Source organism: Callorhinchus milii, unplaced genomic scaffold (genome assembly GCF_018977255.1).
Source record: "Callorhinchus milii isolate IMCB2004 unplaced genomic scaffold, IMCB_Cmil_1.0 Scaffold2, whole genome shotgun sequence".
In the NCBI taxonomy this organism is placed as follows: Eukaryota; Metazoa; Chordata; class Chondrichthyes; order Chimaeriformes; family Callorhinchidae; genus Callorhinchus; species Callorhinchus milii.
In genome coordinates this window covers 16,415,831-16,441,041 of record NW_024704743.1, presented here as the reverse complement: position 1 = coordinate 16,441,041, position 25,211 = coordinate 16,415,831, and the positions used below count along the sequence as shown (strand labels likewise).

The 25,211-nt window shown below is 41.3% G+C and overlaps 1 protein-coding gene across 4 annotated transcripts in view; it reads right to left on the bottom strand.

Moving 5' to 3' along the window:
- vps41 (VPS41 subunit of HOPS complex) overlaps positions 1–25,211 on the bottom strand; it is a 91,029-nt gene that overhangs the window by 65,614 nt on the left and 204 nt on the right. The window contains exons 2-5 of one of the 4 annotated variants that reach the window (XM_042346867.1): positions 24,023–24,085; positions 19,026–19,064; positions 5,673–5,780; positions 3,349–3,426 (exon numbers count right to left, since the gene is read on the bottom strand). In XM_042346867.1, coding sequence (XP_042202801.1) covers positions 3,349–3,426; positions 5,673–5,780; positions 19,026–19,064; positions 24,023–24,085 — 288 coding nt within the window. Of the gene's footprint in view, positions 1–3,348; positions 3,427–5,672; positions 5,781–19,025; positions 19,065–23,633; positions 23,664–24,022; positions 24,086–25,211 lie in introns of those variants that run through there. The other 3 variants (XM_007898113.2, XM_042346868.1, XM_042346869.1) reach the window with 3 other exon arrangements.

Sequence of the window (25,211 nt, the reverse complement as noted above, 5' to 3'; positions counted from 1 at the left end):
AAATGTAAGGATTATGTTTATTATTATTATGTCAGAACGTTTGCAAGCTGTGAGAACTAAAAGTCTCAGTCACAATATTAGATGTTTTATTTTATTCATTCAGCGAGCTGAATTGATCCAATTACCAACAAAGCGGATTTTCAAAGTGGAGTGGGAAACCAGCCTCTGATATCAGTGGTCACCTCGATTACCACCACAAGCAGGAGCCCAACAGCTTGGTAATTACGAGATCAGTTCGGATAAAGAAAGCCCTTCGCCCATCTGATTTCATCCTTCCAAAAGGAAGTGGGACTCTCACAAACAAACTCTGGAACTCTATTAATCCCTCAAAATGTGTTTACAATCACCTCACCCCTCCCACTCCTACGGCTTGGTGTCAGACTCCACCACCATCAAGCGCTCCGGGACTCTACCCCACATGAAGACCGCTATATAAATGCAAGCTGTTGCACCCACCCTACCATCTTCCCATCACACCATCAAGTATATATTTATAAAATATATATGTTATAAATATATCAATATATTTATAAAAAAGAAGTCCTGGCCTCAATTCCCTTCTTGGCTACCTGTTTATGTCATTAATTAACTTCTGAATGAAGAAAAACCTCCTGGTACCTAATTGCAAATTGGTTTTTGTAACTCTAAATAAATCTATGCCTTGTGTTCTACTGTCTTGGTGCATATTGCTGTAGCGCTCCCAGATGAGGGTATGCTTTTGCCAGCAGATCTGTGGTCGAGAGTGAGTGAGTGAATCAGCGAGTGAGTCGGACTCTCATAATTGTAAGCTGTACCTGCCTGATATAAACTTACTTTATATGCCAAAATAGTTGTGGATAAAGGGGTTAAAGTGCAGCAACACCATCCTCACACTGGCTGCACATAGACTCACCTTGCCAACAAGTCACCAATAAACATATGAAAGAATTAGGATTAACATCCTTTACCTCCTACTCTGGTGAATTTATTTTGCACGTATCAGTTTAAACCGTAAAGGAAAATTACATTGTGCTGGTTGGGGGGGGGGGGGGGAGAAGGAGGAAATAGCTATATCTGACAAGGAGCTGAATTAGCACACATGGTTAATTGACAAGATCACTGAAGCACTTGGTCTTAATTACTGTAACTGCTGATAATAATTCAGTTCTCTCGCACCATTGGGCTCAGTATACCCTCAGAGCCAATCTCTGAACAGTCAATAGCAGTGATACATACATACACGCACGCATTGAGTTTCACAATGCCTTGCAATTCTTTTATTTTTTTAATACTCTCTCTGTAAGGAACACGCTCAGAGTACTGTACTGATTCACAGAAAGATATTCCCAAAATAGCTACTATTGTGCACACACAAACTGTTCTGGAGAATAAATATACCTGTTCTGGCATTATTGAAGAGGTCTTGTTAAAAAATCTGAAGATATGACATGATGAAGTCACTGACCCAACATTTTCATCTTGATGTATGCTCTTGTATCCATTTTTAATAACGCTGGTCACACATCACACATTGGAGTCGAACTGAACGGGTTGCAAATCTGAACTGTAGCATCACTTCATTTAATAATAAAACATGGTTTATTTTAACAGAGACTGTCTATAGTGGCATTAGTTGCAGCAATGTTAAGAGAAGCGAAAAACAGATTGTTATATTCATTCAAGAAGTTAACTTCTTGGAAAAATACAAAAACAAAAGGAAAACTCAACTGCAGTTTGGGCCAGTTATTCAGCCACCTCTGGCTGCTTCCATTTGCATGATTTTCATGGTCGAGTTATTTTCTTCCCTTTCTCAAATAGGTTTAATCCTCCTCTACCACCTCCCACCCCCTTTCCACCCAGGTCATTAACTATGTAATTTTGTTTATTCACTCCATTTCTCTCGAACAATGCTAACCATCTGCTCTGTATGCAAGTATACCATTTTACCATCCATACAGTTGGCATCTAACCAGTACTGATTTTTTATAATTCTTTTTAAGCCGGCTTCATGCAAGGTTCTTCCAGATTAGCAGTCTTGGCACAAACTCTTTCCAAGAGGTGGATATTGTCTCAGAATGCTGTGAAGGAGAGTTTGTCGTTTGCTAATGAAAAACAAGCTGCTAAAGCGAGAAGGAATTGCAGGAACATATACTATAAACTATAAATGCTGCAAAGGTTTCCATTATTTAAAAATTAGATTTGAAATAGCCAAGTTTTGAATGGAAACTAGAAGTTGACTTGAACCTCAAATTTATCACAAGAGCGAGCACACACAATATACCACCTCAGCTTAGAGGTGGATTTAAAACGTTTCGAAATGGACTGGCATTTTTCCAAAATAGGGTTACTCAATAGGAAACAGAGAAGCTAATCTGAATTTAACCAGATGTTCTACAAAGTAAATGTATTCAAGAAACAAATCACGTGGGGGGGGGGGGGGGGGGGTTGGCAGGGGAAGGGGAGAAGCGGGAATGTCTAAAAATAGCCTCTTTCTGTGCTGTAAAATTCCATGAAAAAGGGCAAGACTTTAAAAATGTCTTCATGTTCTTTAAGAGAAAACATTTACTGATGAGAGTAAAAGTATAAACTAAGGGAACACAGTAAATAATTGGTTCACAACTCTATTTTTAAAGTTGGATTTTCTCTCATGAATTCAACAAACAGTGGGTGGAAAACTCAGCAAAAATGCCTGTTGTTTGATATACAACTTGTATTTACTGAGCATCTTTCACATACAAAAGAAATTTCAAAGTACTTTACGATACATATTACTTTAGGTCATCATGGCATGGACAAATAATGAGGAAACAATAAACAACAACAACAAATTTCATTTGTATAGTGCCTTTCACGTCATGAGGACGTCTCAAGGCACTGGACAGTCAAGGGTTTAAACCCAAGCTGGGGATTGGGATCACGAGGGGTGGAGGGCAGGGAGAGTTAGGGTAGGAGGGCGACCGAAGGCGTAGTCAAAGAGGAATGAAGAATTAGATATATACATCTAGATGGTATAATATTACTTTTTAAACATGACTTGCAGGGAATAGATATGCTACATCAGCTACTGCTATAGAACAAGGAGTGTCACTGGTTCATACTGTACTTCCTGGAACAAAACCAGTATGCAATATATTCACTTATCCTTTACACCTTCAGATCAACCTCACAGCCTTCCGATTAAAATCACCAGTAATTCAGCAGCAAGGTATATTGGTATAAGAGGGTGTGTTTTCATGCTTACAATGTCCCAAGTTGTAAATTTTAGTGGGGGAGGGAGGAAAGAGAAAGAGGGGAAAAAACAAGAGGGTAAAAAAAATAAAAAATTAAGGTGGGGAGAAAACAAATGTAACACTTAGATATCATACTTACAATATCAAATTGTTGGGTCTTGTTTCCTTGAATGTCCAGTAAGTAGACCTTGCCTTGATGTGTCCCCAGTGCTAAAAACTGTAATACAGTTCACAGTACAATCAAATAATAATAATCCTTGAATTTGATATAGCACTTTTCACATCTTCAAGACGTCTCAAAGCACAAATCTGGGTACCATACATCCAATTCTAACAATTCTAACACCAATTCTGCTGTCCAAAAACATCCTACTTTCCCCTTATTCATTACTGCCCAAAAGGAACCGTTTATCACAGTACATTGGTAAATGTATTATAAAAAATGTATCATTTAAAAATAAGTTCTGAGAATCAACTCAAGATGAAATTAAACATTTATGAGCCCATTACAATTCTAAAATGTGCTGTGAATTACCCTGGTATGATATTACAAGTCCAATATGGGGTAACAGACAAGGCAATAATGGTAAATCATTTGCAAAAACACAAGTAATATAGTGTAGGATTAAATAGTTGAAGATCTTTCTCATTTTCACTGTCTAAAATTTAAGTCACACCTGATGAAAACACATCTGGGTCGGAAGGGTACATTAATCAATGCACAATAACAATCAGTGTACCCGGGATTGCCAGTTATCACACAAACCTGTAATCAGAAGCTCAATGAACGTAAGCTATACATGTATTCTATTGTTGTGCATTCTTTGCATCGGTCGGACAAACTCTGATAATTTTTTAAAAAATCCATTTACACATTTTACAAATTCAAAAAATTTTGTGTGGCTCTACAGCATTGTATGCAATATAATAGAGACATCTATCTGATACAATAAAATCACAGTAACCCTTTATACATTTTGCATTGTAGGAGAGGAGACTCTTCGCTTTCACATTAGTTTCACTGTTTTGCACACATTGTGGCAAACAGTGCTATGTGGACCTGACATTGCTATCCCGACTGCTGTCTTTGCAATTCTGCTTATGTGCAAAATGCACAGCTCAACCTACTTAACAAATATCCGACTGCATTATAATTATGACAATAGATTTTTTCTGCTAATTACTTTACTGTTCACCTGCATTAAGAAAAGAACATTTTTGCCTTAATCCAGTGACATCTTTACTCAAAATAAGGCTTTCGGGCCAATATGATTGTGTAAGAACTGGTTAGCTGTCAGGATGAGTCATGAAGGGCGGCTCATCCACCGACAACAAATTGTGTCTTTGCAGCTTGTGCTTCCTTACTGATGAACTGTGGCAGCAAATTAAAAATGTAGTGCTAAAATAGGACCTAGGCATTTGTGAAGCAAGGACAAAAGAAACGTTTAAGGAAACCATTCAGCAAAACAGAATTAGGAAAATATTAAACATAAAATCTGCTGCAAAACACAAAAATAATAATATGGACACATCCGGGTTCTGTTGATAAACCTGCAAGTTCTGTTAAATGTTTCAATTTCAACAAGAAAATAAAGCACATTTAAAACATGCTTTGCTTAAAAAAATAGAAAAGTGAACATTGAATCAATAAATTTGAGTTTGATGCATTAACCAAATTCTGGGGCAACTCAAATCACAGTATTTATGTGCATCTGGGCATGCTTGATTGGATGCTCTAATGAAATGCTCATATTTACAGGCACTAGCAAGCACGTCAGTCAACCAGCACCATCTAAAAAATAACCTTCCATTAACTTGAGGTTTAAAAAGGATTTATCAAGATGGAATTGCTAAAATGAAAATTAAATTCAGGCACTTATAACATGAACCTGCATTAGGGGAGAGAAAAGGAAGAGGCAGCTCATTACAAATTCAGCCCTGCAATGTCTTTCGCTCCTGCAAGGTTGCTTTTTTTTCCCCAGGAAGAAAGTCCCCCGGGTAAAAAAAAATCAATACTGGTTAATAAAACATCAGGTGTTCAGACATAACTAGGTATGACTATTCCACTGCACAAGCTTGCTTGAATGCACCAAGTGCCATGACGATTAGTCATCTGGTACAGACTGATGCTGGTGAAAGTATGATGCTTTAAAAATAAAAAAAATTACTCTGAAGAAGGGGGCAGGTGGGGGAGGGGAAAGAATCTTAAATGGTTAATGATTCAGTAAATTATGGGAAAACAGTTTTATTTAAAGCAGAATTATCAATGCATATGAATTACAATGAGATGCTATAGGTTATGCAAACAAATTATTCAACGTTAATAGCGCAATGTAATTGCACATCACATTATTAGTCAGACAGAAAAAAAAGTAAGGAAAGTGAAAGGCAAGTTTCCATTGCATCTTTGTACGTCTTTTTTTTAAAAAAAACACTGCAATATAACAAAGATAAAGGAGTTACCTTATCATGGACAGTCATGCAACTTGCTGCATCTTTCTTCAAAATTTCTGTGACTCCATTAGCCAGTCTTTCATACTTTAGCTTTGGCTCCTCTTCACTTTCTTCCTCCTAGTGTTGTTTTACAAAATAGAAATCAGATGCTTAAAAAAGTATTAATTTCCAGGTTTTACTCTATTAAAAGAAACAAAATGACAATTATTTAGGAACTTTCATCCCAGGACAATCATGAATTATTGATTGTCTGCCAGGATTCCACCTAAGGGAAATTAAAGTGGTAAACCAGCTACTTATAATTTCTTGGATTTACCAAAAAAGCACAAGTCATACTGGGTCCTGTTAAGGTTTGTGCAGGAATATTTTTTGCCTATATGGTTGCTGTCACCGACATAACAATAAGAACAATCCTTGCATTTGTTAAGGTGTCTTATCACGGCTGCAAAACGCTTCACAGGATATACTGTAAAGTGGATTGACTGTATTTTGTGGGTAAACCCCGACAGCCAGTTTGCACACAGCAATGCACCACAAACAGCCACAGAATGAGTGGCCTATTTTATTTGGAGCATTGTTGGGCAGGACACCAGGTGAAACTCCCTTCTCTTCTTGAATAGTGCCATGGGATCTTTAACGTCCACCTGAACAGATAGATGGGACTTCAATTTAATGTCTCATCCAAAGGATGGCGCCTCCGATGACAGCCCAGCACTGCATTGGAATGTCATTTTAGACGTGGGGCTTGAACCCACAACCTTCTGACTCAGGATTGAGAGTGCTACCACTGAGCCAAACTGACACATAATCCAACGCCCTCACCATTAATCCAGCTCCTATGGTAATTAATCTAGCTCCTTTGGTAGTTATTGGTGATAAGAATATTGGTGCAGTAGATGGTACTTGTCAGGCTTTGGGATTATCAGTGATAATAAGCACATTCGTATCGTCATGGCTTTAACAGGTGGAAGCATTTATTTAACAAAAGAAATATACATACACGTTGAGAACAACTAGTTCACATCTTACTCTTCCTTGTTCACATGGCTCTACTGTGTAATGGTTTTGTGTATTGAGGAGGTGATTGATGACTGCTGTGGGAAGGAATATCCTTTTGCTTGAACAGCTGACAATATCAAGCTCCTTGAGATGAGCTACAATAAAAATTAAAAGAAATGCAGCATTTCCGCCTTCACTACTTGCAATGTGCCTGACCCCCAAGCCTGACAAGTACTCTCTACTGCACCAATACAGCAAGCCCATGATCCACCCCAGCCATTAGGTTAGGAGGCACATCCTCACCAATGTGAAAACCCCAGAATTCCTTAAAATAAACTTGGGTTGAATATGCACCATGTAAACTCATTCCACTTGAAATCTGGCTTTCCTATTACAATTTCTGTTCTGGATTGATTTCGATCTCACTGAGCATCTTGCATATCGTTAACAATACATCGCTTCAAAGCTCCCTTTAAGACATTTATTTTCACATCTTATCTAGTTGTTGCTCATCATTGCTCATCGTTCAGAAACCATTGTCACTTAAACTTCTGCCACCTGAAACACATCGAAATGGCAGCTGAAGAACACATCAACAAGACTTCCTGTGGGAGAAATACAAGAGAGGTCTGAGAGGAAAAATGCAGCCATGCAGGAAAATTGTGTTAGGATGACACCAAAACAATTGCCTGGAATATTAGGTCTCAATGTAAGTTTATTCATCAGTTGCACAACACTTCAACTGCTTGTTAGCTATTTATTGTTCTGTTTCTAAATGCACAAGTATATTTTTTGAGACTAGTGAGTGAGCAAATGAGCATCTATTCATAAGAAAAAAATTCTTGCAGTTGATATAGCTCCTTATCACATTGTTGAGATGTCTCAAAGCGCTTCATAGAATATACTGTAAAGAAGATTGACTGTATATTTTGTGGGCGAAGCACGGCAGCCAATTCCATATAACAGTGTCCCACAAACAGTTGTGGATTGAGTAACAAAATTATTATTATTTTTTAAGCGATCTGCCAATTGACTAACAACCGGGTTCCTACTTACTGCTAGTTAATCAGAGGCATGTGGAGTAAGGAAACTTGCCTATGGTTTTCTCCTGCCCGAATCAAACCAGGGTCCACCGGCTTGCGAGGTGATTACTCTAATCAATACACTACAGGACTCCACATGGTGGTTCTCCAGCCTCCTGTCTTCCCAACACCATTTATGGAGGGGAGGAAGGAGGTTAGAGAACACAAAATGTTTTGAATCTTTCACTGAAAGACTCTTTTTAATCTTGCCACTTAGGCTTTTATAAATCTTAGCTACAACTTTGGTTAGGGCTACAGAGAACTTGCTTCACATCTGCCCAATGTCATTCTAAACATAGGACACTGAAGTAAGCACGGAGCCCTTGATGAAAAAAAAACAGGTCGACTTTACCTACCTATGGTCTTACGTTTTAACAATGCAAACATGCAACTATTGTATTTACATAACCTCAGTTCTCTGTACTAGATTGTTCAGTCCATTGATTATAGTATTTGCAATGTGTTCAATCAATACGTTACATGACTACTCGGTTTGCATCTATTGACTGATATTTGCAACTGAACCATATTGACCGACATCTCCGCGTTTTATTTCTCTGCTTTTCATTTTTCTACAAAGGAATTTCACAACAGTTTCCTTTTCAAATTTGCAATATATTTATGGATTATCTGTACACCTTCCATTTCCCAGGACAAATGAGGTTGCACTGAACTCATCCAAGAGTCCATCAAAACAAGTGCATTTATGAAATGTGCTTTGAAAGATGCCAGTCTCATTCCACTGAGAGATGCAGCCTCTAAGACATCAAGCTATAGGGCCATAATAATGAGGATGGATGCACCACCACTGTAGACTTGCTCTGCTTCATAAGCGAATTAAAAAACTATTGGTGCACAATGGTAACAGTACATGAACTATCCTATTATAGTCTCAATCTCATCGCACAAGAGCTCATAATGGGGTCCATTATGGCCACATGTAAACACAGCTCTATTATTCGCTGTGTGTGAACACAGATGCCCTTGATTGATGCAACTTAACCACCAATAAAAGATTGGTCATTATATAGATAAATGTCATGGGGAGCATGAGATAAAAGTTAAATGAAAGTTAAATGTAAAAGAAAACTATATCAGTGGGTTAGAGACAACAATAACTTGCACTGATATAGCTTCCTTTCACATGGAGTAATGTCTTCAAGCCCTGAACAATGGTGAAGCTTGACAGCAAGGCGGGAGAAAAGGAAGGTGACTGTAGGCATGGTCAAGAAAGAAAGTTTTCAGGTGCGATCTGAAGATGGGCAAAGAAGGTGATAGGCAGAGGGTTTCAGGCAGGGACGTCCAGACTTGCGGAACGAACTGGCTGAAAGCACATCCTCTGATGTGAAGCAGAGGGGTCGATGAATATACAGAAGGCCCAAGCTGGGTAGAGGAGCAGGTTCGAGAGATAGAGTGATGCTAGGGTATGAAGTGATTTGTAGGTGATTATGAGGATCCTGAAATCGATCCGTTTTGCGACAGGGAGCCATTGGAGCCTAGCAAGGAATTTCGTACAGGCGAGGATACGAGGGTCAATGTTTTGAATCAATTGGAATTTGTGAATGGTGGATCTCCAGAAATCTGCGAGTACTGCAACAGAGGACCTGGTGATTCTCCTCCCGCCTGGTATACAACAAATGTAAAAGCTCCACTGCTCCAAAATGCTAAGAAATGCATCATTCAAGGACACTTCAGAATATTTCTTCCATGGCGGAACCTGTCTAAGAATGAAACATTACCACTATGGAGATATAACACTGTAGGAACGAGCAAGGCTTTGGAACTTTGTACTGAATTTGTGAACACCGTCCTTTCAATACAATAGCAAATCTAAACATATATAGCACATGAGACAAACAATACATCGGAGTATGTAAGGCGAGGCTGATATTTATCATCACAAAGCGGATGTGGACCATTGTGTAAAATTACAGATGCAAGAAGGTTCACAACGAAAGATATGTGAAAAACGTTGTACTGCAACTCGTACTATTACAACCGACAGATCGAGGTGTTCCCTTTGCTCAGTGAGGACTGGCCTGATTCATGTGCCCCACCCTACACACCCCACCATCAGTAGACGGGCTTTCAGCCTTTCTGCCCCCTACTCTCTGGAACTCTATCCCAGAGTCCCTCCGACTCCCTCCCTCATCTTGCTCAAAGTCTGTCTCAAATCCTACCTTTTGGCCACACTTTTAGTCAGCTTTCCACTCCCCAGCCAACCTGTATAGGTAAGTGCCTTGGGATTTCCTCCCCATGTGAAAGGTGTTACAGTATATACTTGTAAATTTGATTTGCATTGTTTTGTACAAACAGGATAAGTTTTGGAAGCAAATAGGATATCTGGCAGTGGTAACAAAAGGGGCAAAACATTCAAAACAGCACAAATAGTCCAGAATGGGAAACAGATCTAGTACAGGAGCCAAATGATTAAAGTTGGGAGCAAGCAAAGGTGAAAGAGAGAAACTGCTCAATACATCAGGTGGCTGCAAGACTTGGCCACCAGCATCACTTGAATGGCCAAGTTTCTGTCTATAAAAGAAAACATCAGTAAAAGAATCAAATAGAACTGATTAAATATGAACTTTCCCTGTAAACGCAACCCTGGGAGCTAGACTTAACGCCTCAGCATACCTCATCACTCAGGTAACCTTGACTGCCATCAATTCAGTAGGACTTCAACCAAGGGGTCCTACTAACCACAGTATAAGGTGAGAGGACAGGAACTCAAACCACAAATGTAAAGGTAAATGAAGATGAAAGTATTTTACAGAAAACATTGAGATCTACCTCACCCACTTAGAGCTAAATAGGCAGAGTGGCTGCTTTGCTGGTTGAATATACGGTTGCACAAAAGGCATAAAGTCAAGCAAATGGGAGAAGACAGCATCTGAAGGCACGAGGTAATCATTGTACTTCTGCAACAACCCAGAAATGATGGAAGGTAAGAGAGATCCATAGAATCCAGATATGTCAGTCTGGGTGAAGGACAAATGTCCAATGAACAGGGAGAGACAAAGTTTCATGAAGGAAATCGCAAAAAAAAGGTATAATTTTCTTTGTTAATGGTTGCACAGTTAGTCTGATGCACTCTTACATAATAATTATTAAAGTACCCTGGGGAAGATCAGGGGGCAATCCAGCACCTACACAATGTCTTTGTGAGCGTACATGAAATACATGACTAAAAAACTTACCACGTTATCTCCAGAAGCTGATTTTAAAATCACAGATCCAGCTAAGTGCAGTTTCTTCTGTTAACAGTTAATGATCAAGACCCAAATAATCCCACAAATAACATTGGTGATTCACTTCATGGCTGTTTGTGGGACAATGTTGTGTGCAAATTGGCTGGCATGTTCACCTATAAAATACAGAGTCACTGCATTTTACAGCATATTCTGCGTAGCGGTTTGAGGCTTCCTCCTGACGTAAAAGGCGTTGCATCAAATGCAAGGATATTATAGTTATTATTAAGTCCCACAGCTGTTGAAAGTCTCCAATATGACAGTGGCATCAGATTATTGTAGTCTTATAATTCAATACGTTAAAACAGGTTACAGAGCATGAATTTAAATAAACATGCATCTAATTCCCTTTTAAAACATTTGTGCAGTGGTGCAAATTGTAGATGAATCCGAGTCTATAAACTGCTCTAAAAAGCACGGCTGCGACTGGGAGGGTAAGAACTCCAAAATCGACAAAATAAAGATGCTCAACTGCGAGCCGGACGAGGGGGCTTTGGCCCTGGAAAAACAGCCACACAAGCCCTGCTTCTGCAAGGCCACGGCCTACCCCGCTGGACCATGAGGCGATGGTACCGGACACCCCCACCAAAAGCCCTAAATGGATAAACGAGACTTGGAAATTACGCACAGCTTAAACCACATGGAGTACATCATATAGCAAACGTCGGCAATCTGCTTAACCTACAATCAAGAGAATTCTTGATATCGCTCTCTCTCCGAAGGCTCAAAAGTCATACATGTTCCTCATGTGTCATTATATTTTGAGTGTCAGGGTATCATCATTCAGAGATTCCCTCCCTGTGTTCATATCAGACTACAGGCCTGTGGAGTCCTGTAGCGAGAGGACCTGGGTTCGATTCCTGGGCAGGGACAAACCTCAGGCAAGTTTCCTTACTCCACACGCCTGTTTACCCAGCAGTAAGTAGGAACCCGGCTGTTAGTCGATTGGCGGATCGCTTTTCGGGGGTAATAATCCCCTAAAGCAAAATTGGTGATTTAATCCACGACTGTATGTGGGACACTGTTGTGTGCAATTGGCTGCCGCGTTTTGCCCACAAAATATATATTGACTACATTTCACACTATATTCTGTGAAGCCCTCTGAGACATCTCGAAGATATGATAAGGTACTATATCAAATGCAAGGATTATTCTTATTAAAAAGGGAATTAGCTAGATACTTGAAATAGACTATTAAGCAGTTTGGGGAGTGGTACTGAATTGGGTGGTTCGTGCGGAGAAGACAATCAGCATAGACTTGATGGGCGGAATGGCCAGTTTCTATGCTGTTTCTATGTTGTCTGAACTTCAACTTCACACAATTAAACGCTATCGAAAAGATACACAATATTTAGCCACTGAACACATAATTGATCCCATAAAAGAGGGGAAACCAAGTAACAAACCTCAAGAATTCTAAACAAACCTATGGTGCAATAAATTCATTTCTACTGTTCACTACAAGCAACATTAAGCAAGTTTTATTGCATCAATTAATTTAGGCTGGGATTCTCTCAAAGAAAAGGACATCTCCTATGCTCTTTTATGGGAACAGCTCTCACTCCTCTGGAAAAGTTGCCTACCATTGATAGACAACATTAGAGACATACCTTCCACTCAAGCTTCTTCCTAACCAGATTTACAGTACAGAGTCAGCACGCTAGTTTTTATTTTCTGCTCGTCATTGTGAGGGATGTTATTGTGGGTGTCACTTCAAGCACACCAGTTCAGATACAGCAACGGTTAGATGCTCCTTCTCTTTCCTTCAGAGGGGCAGTCCAATATTTCATCAGTATGCGTCATTTTCCTTGGAGCAGTAAAGGTACTGCAACTTCATCCAGTGTTGAATTGAGTAGTTTTATACACTAAGCACATACCCACTGAGGAAATAGGTTGAGAATCGACCAAAATAACTGCACAAAGGACCCTGACAGACCACAGACTGAGAGATGTCCATCCCATCAGTTAGACTGAATTAGAAACAAGATCTCATCGGTGAGCAGTCCATTTACTAAAATAATGCTCTACGCTATCCTACGGTAACTACAGGACAACCCAATTATAATGCTGTTGTTGATCCATAAGCTCAGACCACCGCATTAAAACAAAGCAAGAAAACAAACCTTCTTCCAGATCTTCACGGCTACCACTTCCTGCATCCCTAGATTCACAGAAGTGAGATTTGCAACACCTCACATTCCACACGCAGGAAGGAACTTTAGCAAGTTTAACAGCGGATGTGTTGTCAATCGTACCTTGAAGGCTCAGACATTTTTTTTAAATCGGAGGAACCTAGCTAGTCAGCATTATATCTGCAAGTTCTATGGTACAATACATCCATGCTATAACTAACTGGACCAGTGCTAAACTGAGATATCAACCTATTTGTGGGAAAAAAATAGTTTCAGTAACAAAACCGGTCATTTTAATAAGTCAAAGTACAATAAAGTGTCAACCGGGTGTCTGACACATGCGGAAACCCATAATTGTGCTTAACAGTATCCAAACCAAGTTCGTAGATGCATTCCACCTACACATGAAAATTCCCATGTTTGTAATAGGCATTTCCTTGATAAAAATTCCGAAAAGGATTTAAAAATTAGAGTTTTCTGCTGTTTCACTTTTTAAATACGCTTGTCAGGCCTTTTTCCTTTGGCTGTTTCCCAACTTTGGCCTCCCCCACCCTCCGGGACAGGCAAAGTTCCTGAGTAGATAGTGGGAAGCCGGTCCAACGATATGGCTGTAGGGGGCGCCTAACAGCGGCGCAGTTTGAACTTGCCCTTTGACGTACCTTTCCATCCCTGACAGCCTATGTGTGTCACTCATGAGAGGACCTGGGTCCTCACCACTGTCACAGAGCACTGATGCTCAAACAAGGTACCTTTCTTTTCTTTTCTTTTTACTGATCCAGCCATTTAATTGCACATTATTTCTATTTTGCATATTTATACTTACTTCATTTAGTTGGGAAACCCACCATGAGACGGTTTAAAACATTGCGAAAAGTGCACTCAAAAGCACTGCGCAATCATTTTGCAATAGCGTTTTCCGGGGATTGGGAAAAAGGGAACATTTTAATATTACTGGTTACATAACAAACAGTGGTGCAAAAAGCTTTGTAGTACGAGAACATACACTCATGAGTATCATGAGAAAACTCCACGACCGTAAATAAAAGAAAAATCAATAATTTTGTTAAATTTTAATAATCCTGCAAACCCACAAAATATAACCATTAATGTTCTGAGCTGAAATGACAGCTAGCCCCGTTTCTATGGAAACCTGGTGAAACCAGTAACAAGTTTTGACTTCCAGCAGGACCAAGACATGAACAGAGCGACATTTTGCCCTTACACTTCAAAAAGGACAAACCTGAGCTGCAGAGAGGTGGGGGTGGGGGGGAATCAATTCTGGGTGATAAAGTCCTACACCATAATATATTTTAATTTGTTCCAACTCATAAGATTTAGCATTATTGATTTGTATTAGTCTGGAGCACCCTGTATACAAAACAATTCAAGATGAAGATTGAATCCTCACCAGTTTAAATGAAGATCTCAGGAGCTTGATGTTATAGTCTCATAATAACATCGTCATTTGGAGCAGACCTTAAGAGACCTTTCATTTGGCTATGAAAATAAAACTGACCTAAACTGGCCCTTCCCTTACAAACAGTTCTGCAGAGCAGTGATTGAATGAGACCAGATCTCACATAACCCTGCTGATTTACGCTCAATCCTCAGTTGTAGCACAGAAGCGATGGAAAGCATTCTCTACTAGGAGAGCGATTCAGAGCAAGGAGGCTCGGTGCATCTACCTACTCTGCAGCAGTCTCGCCCAAAGAGTTTAAAGAAAGCGGAGTCGCTGTACATTAACATTCGCAGCTGGGGGCACTTTGACACCTAGGTAACTGGTTTAATATTAAATTCCATATGGGTGGCCCAATACCCTACCCTGCAACTTACTTTTAAAAGCCATTTTACACTTAACTGCAGTAAAACTAGTGACACTGCAGCTGCTCAGATTGATTCAATCCCAAACAGTGCAGGACGTTGAATGCATGTATGTTTGTTAAACCTCCCCCATCCAAACCCAGTACTATTTCTTTTACAGGAAAGCAACTCAAAAGATGCATGAAACATTCCAACACATTTCTAATTACTGCTGCAACAAGGAGGAACCATGCAATTTGAGGAAAATATTTTGATCAGAATATATCAATAAGTGAAATGCAAGAGTATTTTCACAATTTCAGCAAATATTTCATCTAGAACTTCGGTGACCTTCAGAGAAGTACTAAATCGGTGTTCAGAAATTACTGCACATTCAATAGACAACAACTTGCATTTATATAGCACCCTTCACACAGGGTAGTGTCCCGGAGCGCTTGAAGATAAATGAAGATAGAGGATTGATTGCTGTATCTTGTACTTGTGCAGCATACTCACTTATTAAATGTTTCTGTAAGTAATGTATATTACTACACTAATAGAACGCACAAATTCTTTCACTCAAGAAGTGGTCAATCTCCTCTTGACTGTTTGTTCACTGGTCACTGTGATCTGCCTCATACACTTGTCTGCGGCAGTGTTCCCAAATCTGTTAATCGCATCCGTAGACCAGTTTTGCTTAAGGATGAAAACTGACCATTTTATACAAGCCCTTCGAAAATAAGATGTCTCGCAAACAAAAATTCAGCAACACAACTGGGCCAAGTTTACAAATACTAACAATTGGATTCCCTCGTGTATTATAGAGAACAGATGAGTGGTGTGGATTTCAAAAAGCTAGCGCTTGAAGGATTCATATAAACAAAAATCAAAGATTTCCAAGTTTCATCTCTTCATTTATTGTAGTCACCATGATTTGCTGTGTGGCATTCAATTCTTCTGGGAGTGGGGAGGTTGTGAGGGAGGCTGTACTGAGGGAAACAACCCTGCTCTCTTTTGCTAGATTATGATTTTCTAGGATCCTAGAAAGTTTGCAGCACTGAAGGAGGTCACTGGGTCCGTTGTATCTGTGCTGATGCTAGCTCCCACAGTGTGATCTGCTCTAATCCTATTCCACTACCTTGCTGTACTAATATACTTTTGTACACATATTTATCCAATTCCCTTTTAAATGCTGCATTTGGAGCAGCATGAATAGTTGGACTGATTCAGATCATGTAGTTCTGTGGAAGCTCAGCATTAAATCCCTTTGAAAACCCCAACAGAGGGAAACCTGAACAAGTTCTGAGGCTCAACAAACACTTATTATGATAACGCATGAACTCTGTATGGTTTATTTCTTGGAATAAATACATTCTGCACATAGCCATGTGGAGCTGGAAAGGTACACAATCTCAGCTAGAATGAGCTCGCTCAGATTTGATGGTATACATTAAACGAAGTCCCATCTGCCTGTTCAGGTTAATGTTAAAAATCTCACAGCACTATTCAAAAAGAGAAGGGAGTTTCTTCTGGTGTCCTGGTTAACGATCCCTCAAAATAAAATAATGGTCACTCACTCCATGGCTGTTTGTGGGACATTGCTGTGCACAATTGGCTGCTGCATTTTGCCCACAAAATACGCAGTGAATCCACTTTACAGGATATCCTGTGAAGCGCTTGGAGACATCTGCGCAATGTGATAAGGTGCCACGTCAAATGCAAGGATCTAGTCTCGTAGTCATGAAACTGCAACAGACTCTGGAGAGCTATAAGGAGTCAAACAATTAAATTAAGTCAAATGCAAGGGTTTATTTATTTTATATTCTCAAGAAAAACAATTAATAGACCTATAAAAAAATCCCCCCAACCCACCCACACTTAACATTGGTCACCACCTGGTCAAACCTAAAAGATTTATCATGAAAGATAAATGCTGATTAATCCAGCCACCCACCAGCCAGGATATTCAAAAATGGTCCCTTTCATTGAAGATTGTATTTCATAGGGCTTCACAGAGACAATGCTGGACACTGACCAAGCAAAGATTGGAGGGATTGAGGATGTTACATGAAATCATAGATAATGAGATAGGCATTTGGACTGGTTTGTGAAGCAGTGCGTGAAAAGTGAGGCGATTTTGGGAGTTTCAGAGGAAAGCTTTATCACTCGATGGTGGGATAAGGGGATCAGCGATAAATAATCTTTGCGTTTAATATAGAGCTTTATCACATCAGAAGGACGTCCCAAAGCATTTCACAGGATTTATTATGAATTGGAGTAACTGTGTATTTGTGGGCGAAAAGCAGCAGACAGTTTGCGCATAGGGATGTCCCACAAATAGGGAGTGACCAATTTTATTCAGGAAATTTGTTGGCCACAACACCAGGGGATACCTCTTTCTCTGTTTCAATAGTGCCATGGCGTCTTCAACGTCTACCTGAGAAGGCAATACCCCAATTTAACCTCTCATCTGAAGGACAGCACCTCCTCCAATGAAACATCCCCCAGGACTTGAACCAACAACCTTCTGACTCTGAGGTGATTGCTACTACAGAGCCAAGCTAACACAAATGAGGACCAGGTCCAGTTGGTAGCACACTCACCCAAGTCATAAAGTTGTGGGTTCAAGCCCCATATCAGGACTTGGAACTGATATAGCCTAAGATGACACTCCAATGTAATTCTGTGCTGCATTATTGAAGGTGCGAATGATGCGTTAAGATCAAGGTCCCGTCTGTCTGTTCACTTGGACATTAAACATCCCTTGGCAGTGGTCAAAAAGAGGAGTTTCTCCCAGTGCACGAGCCAAAATTCCCCCAAATAAAATTTGTCATTCACTCCAGGGCTATTTGTGACACTACTGTGCCTAATTGGTTATTGCGCTAATTGCCGCAATTGTTCACAAAAGAGTCATTGCACTTTATAGTATATCCTGTGAAGTGTTTTAGGACGTTCTCCCAACTCTATACCAATTGAAAGACCCTATACCAAATGCAAGGAATTGTTTTATTATTGGAGGACCGGAGGGTGCAGGCAGGAGAACAAGGTTGAAAAAAGATTATAAAGTTTGGGTGCAACAAGAACTAAAAAGGAAGCTTGTTGGTTGCACTGATACAGAAACATCCGCAGGTCTCTGTGAACCTGCTCTAAGCCGTACATTCATTTTGATGAAGCGACTGATTCAGATGGAGGTCTCTGCTATTTCAACTCTGCGACTCGCAAAGGCAAACAGTACAGCTGTCAAAACAGGAGTGCCGTGATTTATAAACCGTTTTGAGGACTGCAGTAAGACTCCTGCACCAAACAAACATGGTTAGCTTCTCGTATAGTCCGAGGATAATGCAATTCGTTCCAAGGTGCCATAAAGTGCTTCGCAAAATTCAATGATGACAATTTGCAACTGTGCATATATGTTGAACAAAAGCTGAAAGCATAACTACAAATACATTCCTAGCTACTATGGAGGGATGCAACACAAAAATGTATCCCCAGGGTTATAAACACCACGTAGTACATGCAGAGCACAATAGAAAGAGGTCACTTTAGTAAAACTAGGATGAAGAACATCTGTATCGTCTTTATAAATGTACACTTAACATTTAAGGAACAATTCACGACTGTTTGTGGGACACTTGTGCGCAATTGGCCCCCCGACTTTCACCCAAAAAATACAGTCAATTCACTTTATAATATATTCTGTGACGCGCTTTGAGATGTTTCAATGACGTGAAAAGGCACTATATCAAATGCAAGGATTATTATTAGTAGTACTATTATTAGGAGATCTTTCCTTATAAAGCCTAATGAGGGATATTTCAGTAAATCAAGGATTCTGGTTTGCCAGATTTTCCTGCTAATGGCTGCAGGCTGTATAGTAATACAAAGCTTTGGCTTCAGGTCTTATGAGAAATCCTCAGTCACTTGTACAGTAGTAAGAAATCCTCAGGGTAATATTTCAGCAGTAAAGTCCACAGAAATAGTCAATATTTGCATATTATTTGATGGCAAGCAATTTCATTTTAAACAACTATATTTGAAATTACAGCCTAACAGTTAGTGAAATACCAGCCAGAGCTATACTCAACACTAAAGAGATCTTACTTCAGATTCGTCTGTGGACTCCTCAGAATTCTTTGGATCCTGAAAGAAGAAGTAGATGAGGTTAGATTGTCCACAAAATATACAGTCAATTCATTCTACAGTATATTCTTTGAAGTGATTTGAGACGTCTCAACAACGTGATAAAGCCTATATCAAACGCAAGGATTATTACTGTTAAAAGTGAATACAGTATTAAGTCAACATTTTCAAAAACAATTACTTTTCAGTGGTGAATCATTTTACTGTACATAGAACCTTGGGAAGTTAAAGCACAGGAGGTGATTTGGCCTACGAGAGTGATCCTTTCAGTCCCATTTCCCTGCCCTTTCGCCAAACCTCTGAAGCATTTTACGTATTTATCTAGTTCCCGTTTGAAAACTAATATTGTGGGGTCAATTCAGTAGTTCATTTGATATTTATTACATTGAAATAAATTTGGTTCAGAAATAAAAGGTTTCCGCGGAACAAGCAGTCAGGTATCACAGTATCCTCCTCAGACATCGCCAATGTGAACTGCTGGAAGAGTCAGCCTCTCACCATTGATATCAATGCCTATAGTAGCAGGTCATAAGTACTACTGTACGACGTACATTTCCCTTGCATGGACTCCCTCTCCTCTGCATTCTAATAATAATCCTTGCATTTGATATAGCACCTTATCACATCGTCGAGATGTCTCAAAGAGCTTCACAGAATATTCTGTAAAGTGAATTGTCTGTATATTTTGTGGGCAAAACGCACAGCCATTTGCATACAGCAGCGTCCTTAAACAGTTCTATCACCCATATAAGTACACCCACGATATGGCTCACTCTCTCTTGTTGTGCACAGGGTGGCCTCTGTGTTCAATCCTCACTAATGAATGCAAATCCCTATAACTAGGTGCAACTTGACCAATGAGTCCTTCCACGATGACAGGTCCTATCAATTTCTATTTAAATTAAAGCAAATTGGGAAGCTTCAGTCAATCAATTTATTTTACACCTCTGCGACCTAGGCTGAACCTGCTTGTGTAATCCTTCCTTCTTTGATTTATACAGAAAGCTCAAGTTAAGCACGGTTAAGTTAGCTCAATGGAATTTTATTGTAGCTTCAATGAAATCCACACCCCTCGGTATTATATCTTAAACATGATAAATATTCAACAAACACAACTATGAGACAACAACCATTAATCACACTTAAACTATACACGCTAGCAGCCACTTGTAATGAAGTTAATGTAAAGTGCACAAAGAACCAACCTCTGACTACTACTCATCAATAGTCACAGCACATACCTTTGTTGTCATCATGTAGAAAAAGCCATCCCGAGCTCATGGCATTCGTTCTTTTATGGGGATTGAGAACCTCCTCAAATTAGGGTACCCAATGGTAATTGTATAGCACCAATTACTTCATGTACTTGGTGCCTTTCTTATGGTCCAATCAAAATTATCCTTTAAGTGACCCATTGGGAAACAGTAAACCATCCTATCCATTTATGAAAATTATAGATAACAACAACAAAATTACATTAATATAGCACCTTGCACATCGGGAGGACGTCCCAAAGCGCTGGACAGAGTTTCGGACCCGACCTGAGTGTGGAGGGCAGGGGGGGATGCAGATCGAAAGCACGGTCGAAGAGAAGGGGCTTGAAGGGGGCATCTGCCAATAGTGAGATAGCGAGGCAGGGCATGTGAAGCAGTTCGCTGAGCCCGCTATCTTGTTTGACCCTTTCTCCCCCACATCCGTGCCATGACCGGCACTGCCGGTCTCTTTGACCGTGCCTTCAGCTCCCCTCTCGACTCTCTACCCCCTCCTCACTCCCTCCCTTCCCTCCCCTCCCCCTGACCATTTCCCCCCTGCTCGGGTCCTGACCCAACTGTACAATGCCTTGGGACGTCCTCCCGACGTGAAAGGCGCTCTATAAATGGAATCTTGTTGTTGTTGCCTACCACCACCTCCACATTGCCAGACTCTGCCACTGCCTCACCCATCATGCTGCCGAAACCCTCGCCTACACATTCAGCCTTCCCAACTCTTCCCTTCACAAGCTGCAGATCATCCAAAACTCTGCAGCTCGTGTACTCTCGCTCCATGAGCACATCACTCCCATCCTCAGCTGACTCCACTGGCTCCCCATCCCTCAGAGGATCGACTTCAAGATCCTTGTCCTCACTTTCAAGGCCATCCATGGCCTTGCCCCCTCCTATCTCTCTCACCTGCTGACTCCCTATTAACCTACCCGCTCCCTCTGTTCAGTGGGTTTCAGTCTGCTCCATGTCTCCCGCCCAACCCGCCTTACCATCGGTGGCTGGACTTTCAGCCTCTCTGCCCCACACTCTGGAACTCCATCCCACGGTCCCTTTGCCTCACTTCCTCCCTTGCCTCCTTCAAGGCTGGCCTCAAGGCCCTTCTTTTCGATTGTGCCTTAGGTCGCCCTCCCACCTCTCTGCCTTCCCTCATGCCTACACCATCCCCATGCTTGGATCCCGACCTCTGACTGTCCAGCGCTTTGGGACGTCCTCCCGACATGAAAGGCACTGTATAAATGTAATTTTATTATTGGTATTGTAATTAATATAACCGGGATACTGGTTTTGTCCTCCTGACTCGAGAAGCCTTGACTCTAATCATTGAAGCATTGCTTATCAAATACCAAGCTCTGTGACAACATTGTCAGGATGTGCAAAAGTTACTATCATAGAAGCATCACCTCCAGTCTTCCAAATGTGCCCTCACTGGTGATCTGTACAAGAGAATAACTTGTGACTTACAAGCCTGAGGTTAATGGCACTAACCAATTTGCCGAGCCGACAGCTGTTGTACGTACATTTCCTGATCAATTATCACACCTAATATTAACCTTACCCTAAACCCATACCCTTGTGTTCTGCTGTTTTTCTTCTTTTCTGTAGTGTTTAGCACGCTCGCCTCGTAAGCGAGTGGACCTGGGTTCGAGGACCAAGTGGGGCAAAACCTGAGGCAAGTTTCCTTACTCCACACGCTTCTGTTTACCTAGCAGCAAGTAGGAACCCAGTTGTTAGTCGATTGGCGGATTGCTTTCTGGGGGTAATAATCCTTAAAAAAAATGTGGTTACTCAACCCATAACTGTTTGTTTGCACTGCTGTGCACAATTGGCTGCTTCATTTCACCCACAAAATAGTTAGATCATTTTCCAATATATTCTGTGAAGTGTTTGATATAACATGGTCCTCACTCCCATCCAAACAAGTTAGCTTTGCTAATATTTGTGAAGTAGCTTTGACACCAAAACCATCTCTTTATACTGACTGTAAGATGCCACGTCAATTTTTTCTCTGAAGATTGCTTAAAATGATTTCCACTTAACTACAAAGTATTGCATTGCTCTTGTATGAAATACAGTATATGATTATGGCTAACATCACTTGATAATCTCTGAACTCCAATTTAGCTACTGAAATACTACAAGATGTAGACAAGTAGTGCTCCTACAAAAAAGATGAAAAATTTCCACGTTGTAATGGTAAAAGATCATTCAAAGGATTGCAAAACTGCCTCTGCTAAATTTGGTAATTTTCCCAACTAGCTTGCTGGAATTTTCTATAGGGGCCCCATTTAAAATAAATAGCAGAATCCCTGGAAATTTTCCATGAATTTATATTAAAGAATGAACAGAGCAGAAAACCAATCCAGTTCATTCTTAATGGTTAGATACACTGGATGATTGAGAAAGAACAAGTCCATCCTTGTACCTCCTGTCCTCTGGATGAGACATTTAAACATAGGTCCCATCTGCCTGCTCAGGTGATATAATGGCACTAGTCAAAACGAGAAGGGAGTTTCTCCCAGTGTCCTGGCCAACAATCCCCCAAACAAAATTGTTCAATCACTCCAAGGCTGTTTGTGGGACATTGCTGTGTGCAACTGGCTGCCGTGTTTCGCTCACAATACAGTCAATCCACTTTACAGTATATCCTGTGAAGCGCTTTGAGACATCTCGACGACTTGAAAGATGCTATATCAAATAAATTATTATTATTCCCAGTAAATTTATGGATTACAGTAAAGTTGTTTATGAAGGAAATGGTAACAATTAAAACACCTAACAGTGGACAACCAAACCTTCAAGCCAGTCACATTTTGATCAGGCTGACCTAGTCATATTTACTTTTCAGAAGTGGTACACAGTACAGTAGCTACTGAATGCAATTATTTGTAGGACTATCAACACTATATAATTTCACAAACTGAAGTACAGGATAGAAGTTTTACCAGTTGCCCAGGGCTCAATTTTGTTTTTAGAAATTAAACATTTTTCTGCATAATATGAAACAATATCTTAAAATATCCCACAAACATTCATGTACGTCGTGCTGATTCTCATCTAAGACCTCTGTCTGTGAGACTCCTCACATTCCAGGATGACCAAAAAAATCATGGTATCTACCGTATTAACTAAAAATGTGTCTATATCATAATTTCTTTAAGACTTATTAGACATTGTAATGGTATCACAACATTTTGGTTGCCCTGTGTATATAGTTTGTAGTGAAACGGTCAAGTCACCCAATGAGAATTTGAAATCTAAAAGTCAATAATACAAAATGTACATAAAGAGCATGGTCAAAAGATATTACCACCCACTGCAGCATTTGTACAGCATTTGTAAGTTCCTGAAATAAATAGGAAGTCTATTATGAAAATACAACAATTGCTCATACATAGCACCCTTCATGTGAGGCAGCGTCTCAGAGCATTTAAAAATAGAACTGAAGCTTCGGCTTAATTTCTGGCAAGGCATTGGCTGCCGCGTTCGCCCACAAATATACAGTCAATTCACTTTAGTGTGTTCTGTGAAGCGCTTTGGGACGTCCTCCCGACATGAAAAGCGCTATATCAAATGCAAGGATTATTATAAGGCAGGAGTAGGAATTTGGGATGAGCAACTCTTCCCAGTCCACATTTCTCAGAACACATATGCATGCGGTCACTAGCCAATTTATGGCACGTTCTTGTGTTCACAAACCTGCTGGACTTTCTTGTATGCCTCAGTACAAGATGATGATACCCATGCACAAGTATAACCCTGCTAATAATTTTATGAGGAGTGGGGGGAGGAGGTTGATGTTGGGTGGGGGGGCAGGGGAGGAGGTTAGCGTGGCAGGCGGGGGAGGAGGGGAGAGTGGCGGGCGGGGAGGAGGGGAGAGTGGCGGGCGGGGAGGAGGGAGAGTGGCAGGCGGGGGAGGAGGGGAGAGTGGTGAGCGGGGGAGGAGAGGTGAGTGGCGGGCGGGGGAGGAGAGTGGCAGGCGAGGGAGGAGGGGAGAGTGGCAGGCGAGGGAGGAGGGGAGAGTGGTGAGCGGGGGAGGAGAGGTGAGTGGCGGGCGGGGGAGGAGAGGAGAGTGGCAGGCGAGGGGAGGAGGGGAGAGTGGTGGGGGTGTAGGAGGGTGTTGTTGGAGGGGGAGCGGGAGGAGGAGAGGGTAGAGTGGGGAGGGTCCGGACAGGGACAAAGAAAAAAGCAAATTTTAATAAGCATAAAACTTGATCAAAACCAACTGATTTGCATGAAATTTGCATTGAGGTCTCAGACACACTGACTGCATCCCGGCCCTCAGCCCAACACTGGCCATTGCACTGACTGACACCCTGCAATGCTGCATCTCCTGGGTATCAGTCAATCAACCACCCACTGTCTGTCCTCTCTTCATTAGAGTAACTGCCTCCCTCCCTCCCTCCTGTTCCAGCTCACACACTCCTCCCCTGTCAGGCTCTTATGATACTAACTGCTGCTCACAGCGTCCCCCCTCTCTCTCACTTTCTCTCCTCCCCTTCCCTCCCCCTCTCTCTCTCTCTCCTCCCCTTCCCCCCTTTCTCCCGCACCCCTCTCCCCCACCTCCTGCCTCCCCCACCTCCCCCACCCTCTCCCCCACCTCCTGCCTCCCCCTCTCTGCCCCACTCTCTCCTCCCCCTCGCTGCCCCACGTCTCTCCTCCCCCCTTCCCTCCCCTTCCTCCCCACCCTCTTTCCCCCACCTCCTGCCTCCCTCCCCCACCTCCTGCCTCCCCCCCTCTCCCCCACCTCCTGCCTCCCCCCCTCTCCTCTCCTCCCCTCTCCCCCCTCTCCCCCACCTCCTGCCTCCCCCCTCTCCTCCCCTCTCCCCACCTCCTGCCTCCCCCCCCTCTCCCCCACCTCCTGCCTCCCCCCCCTCTCCCCCCTCTC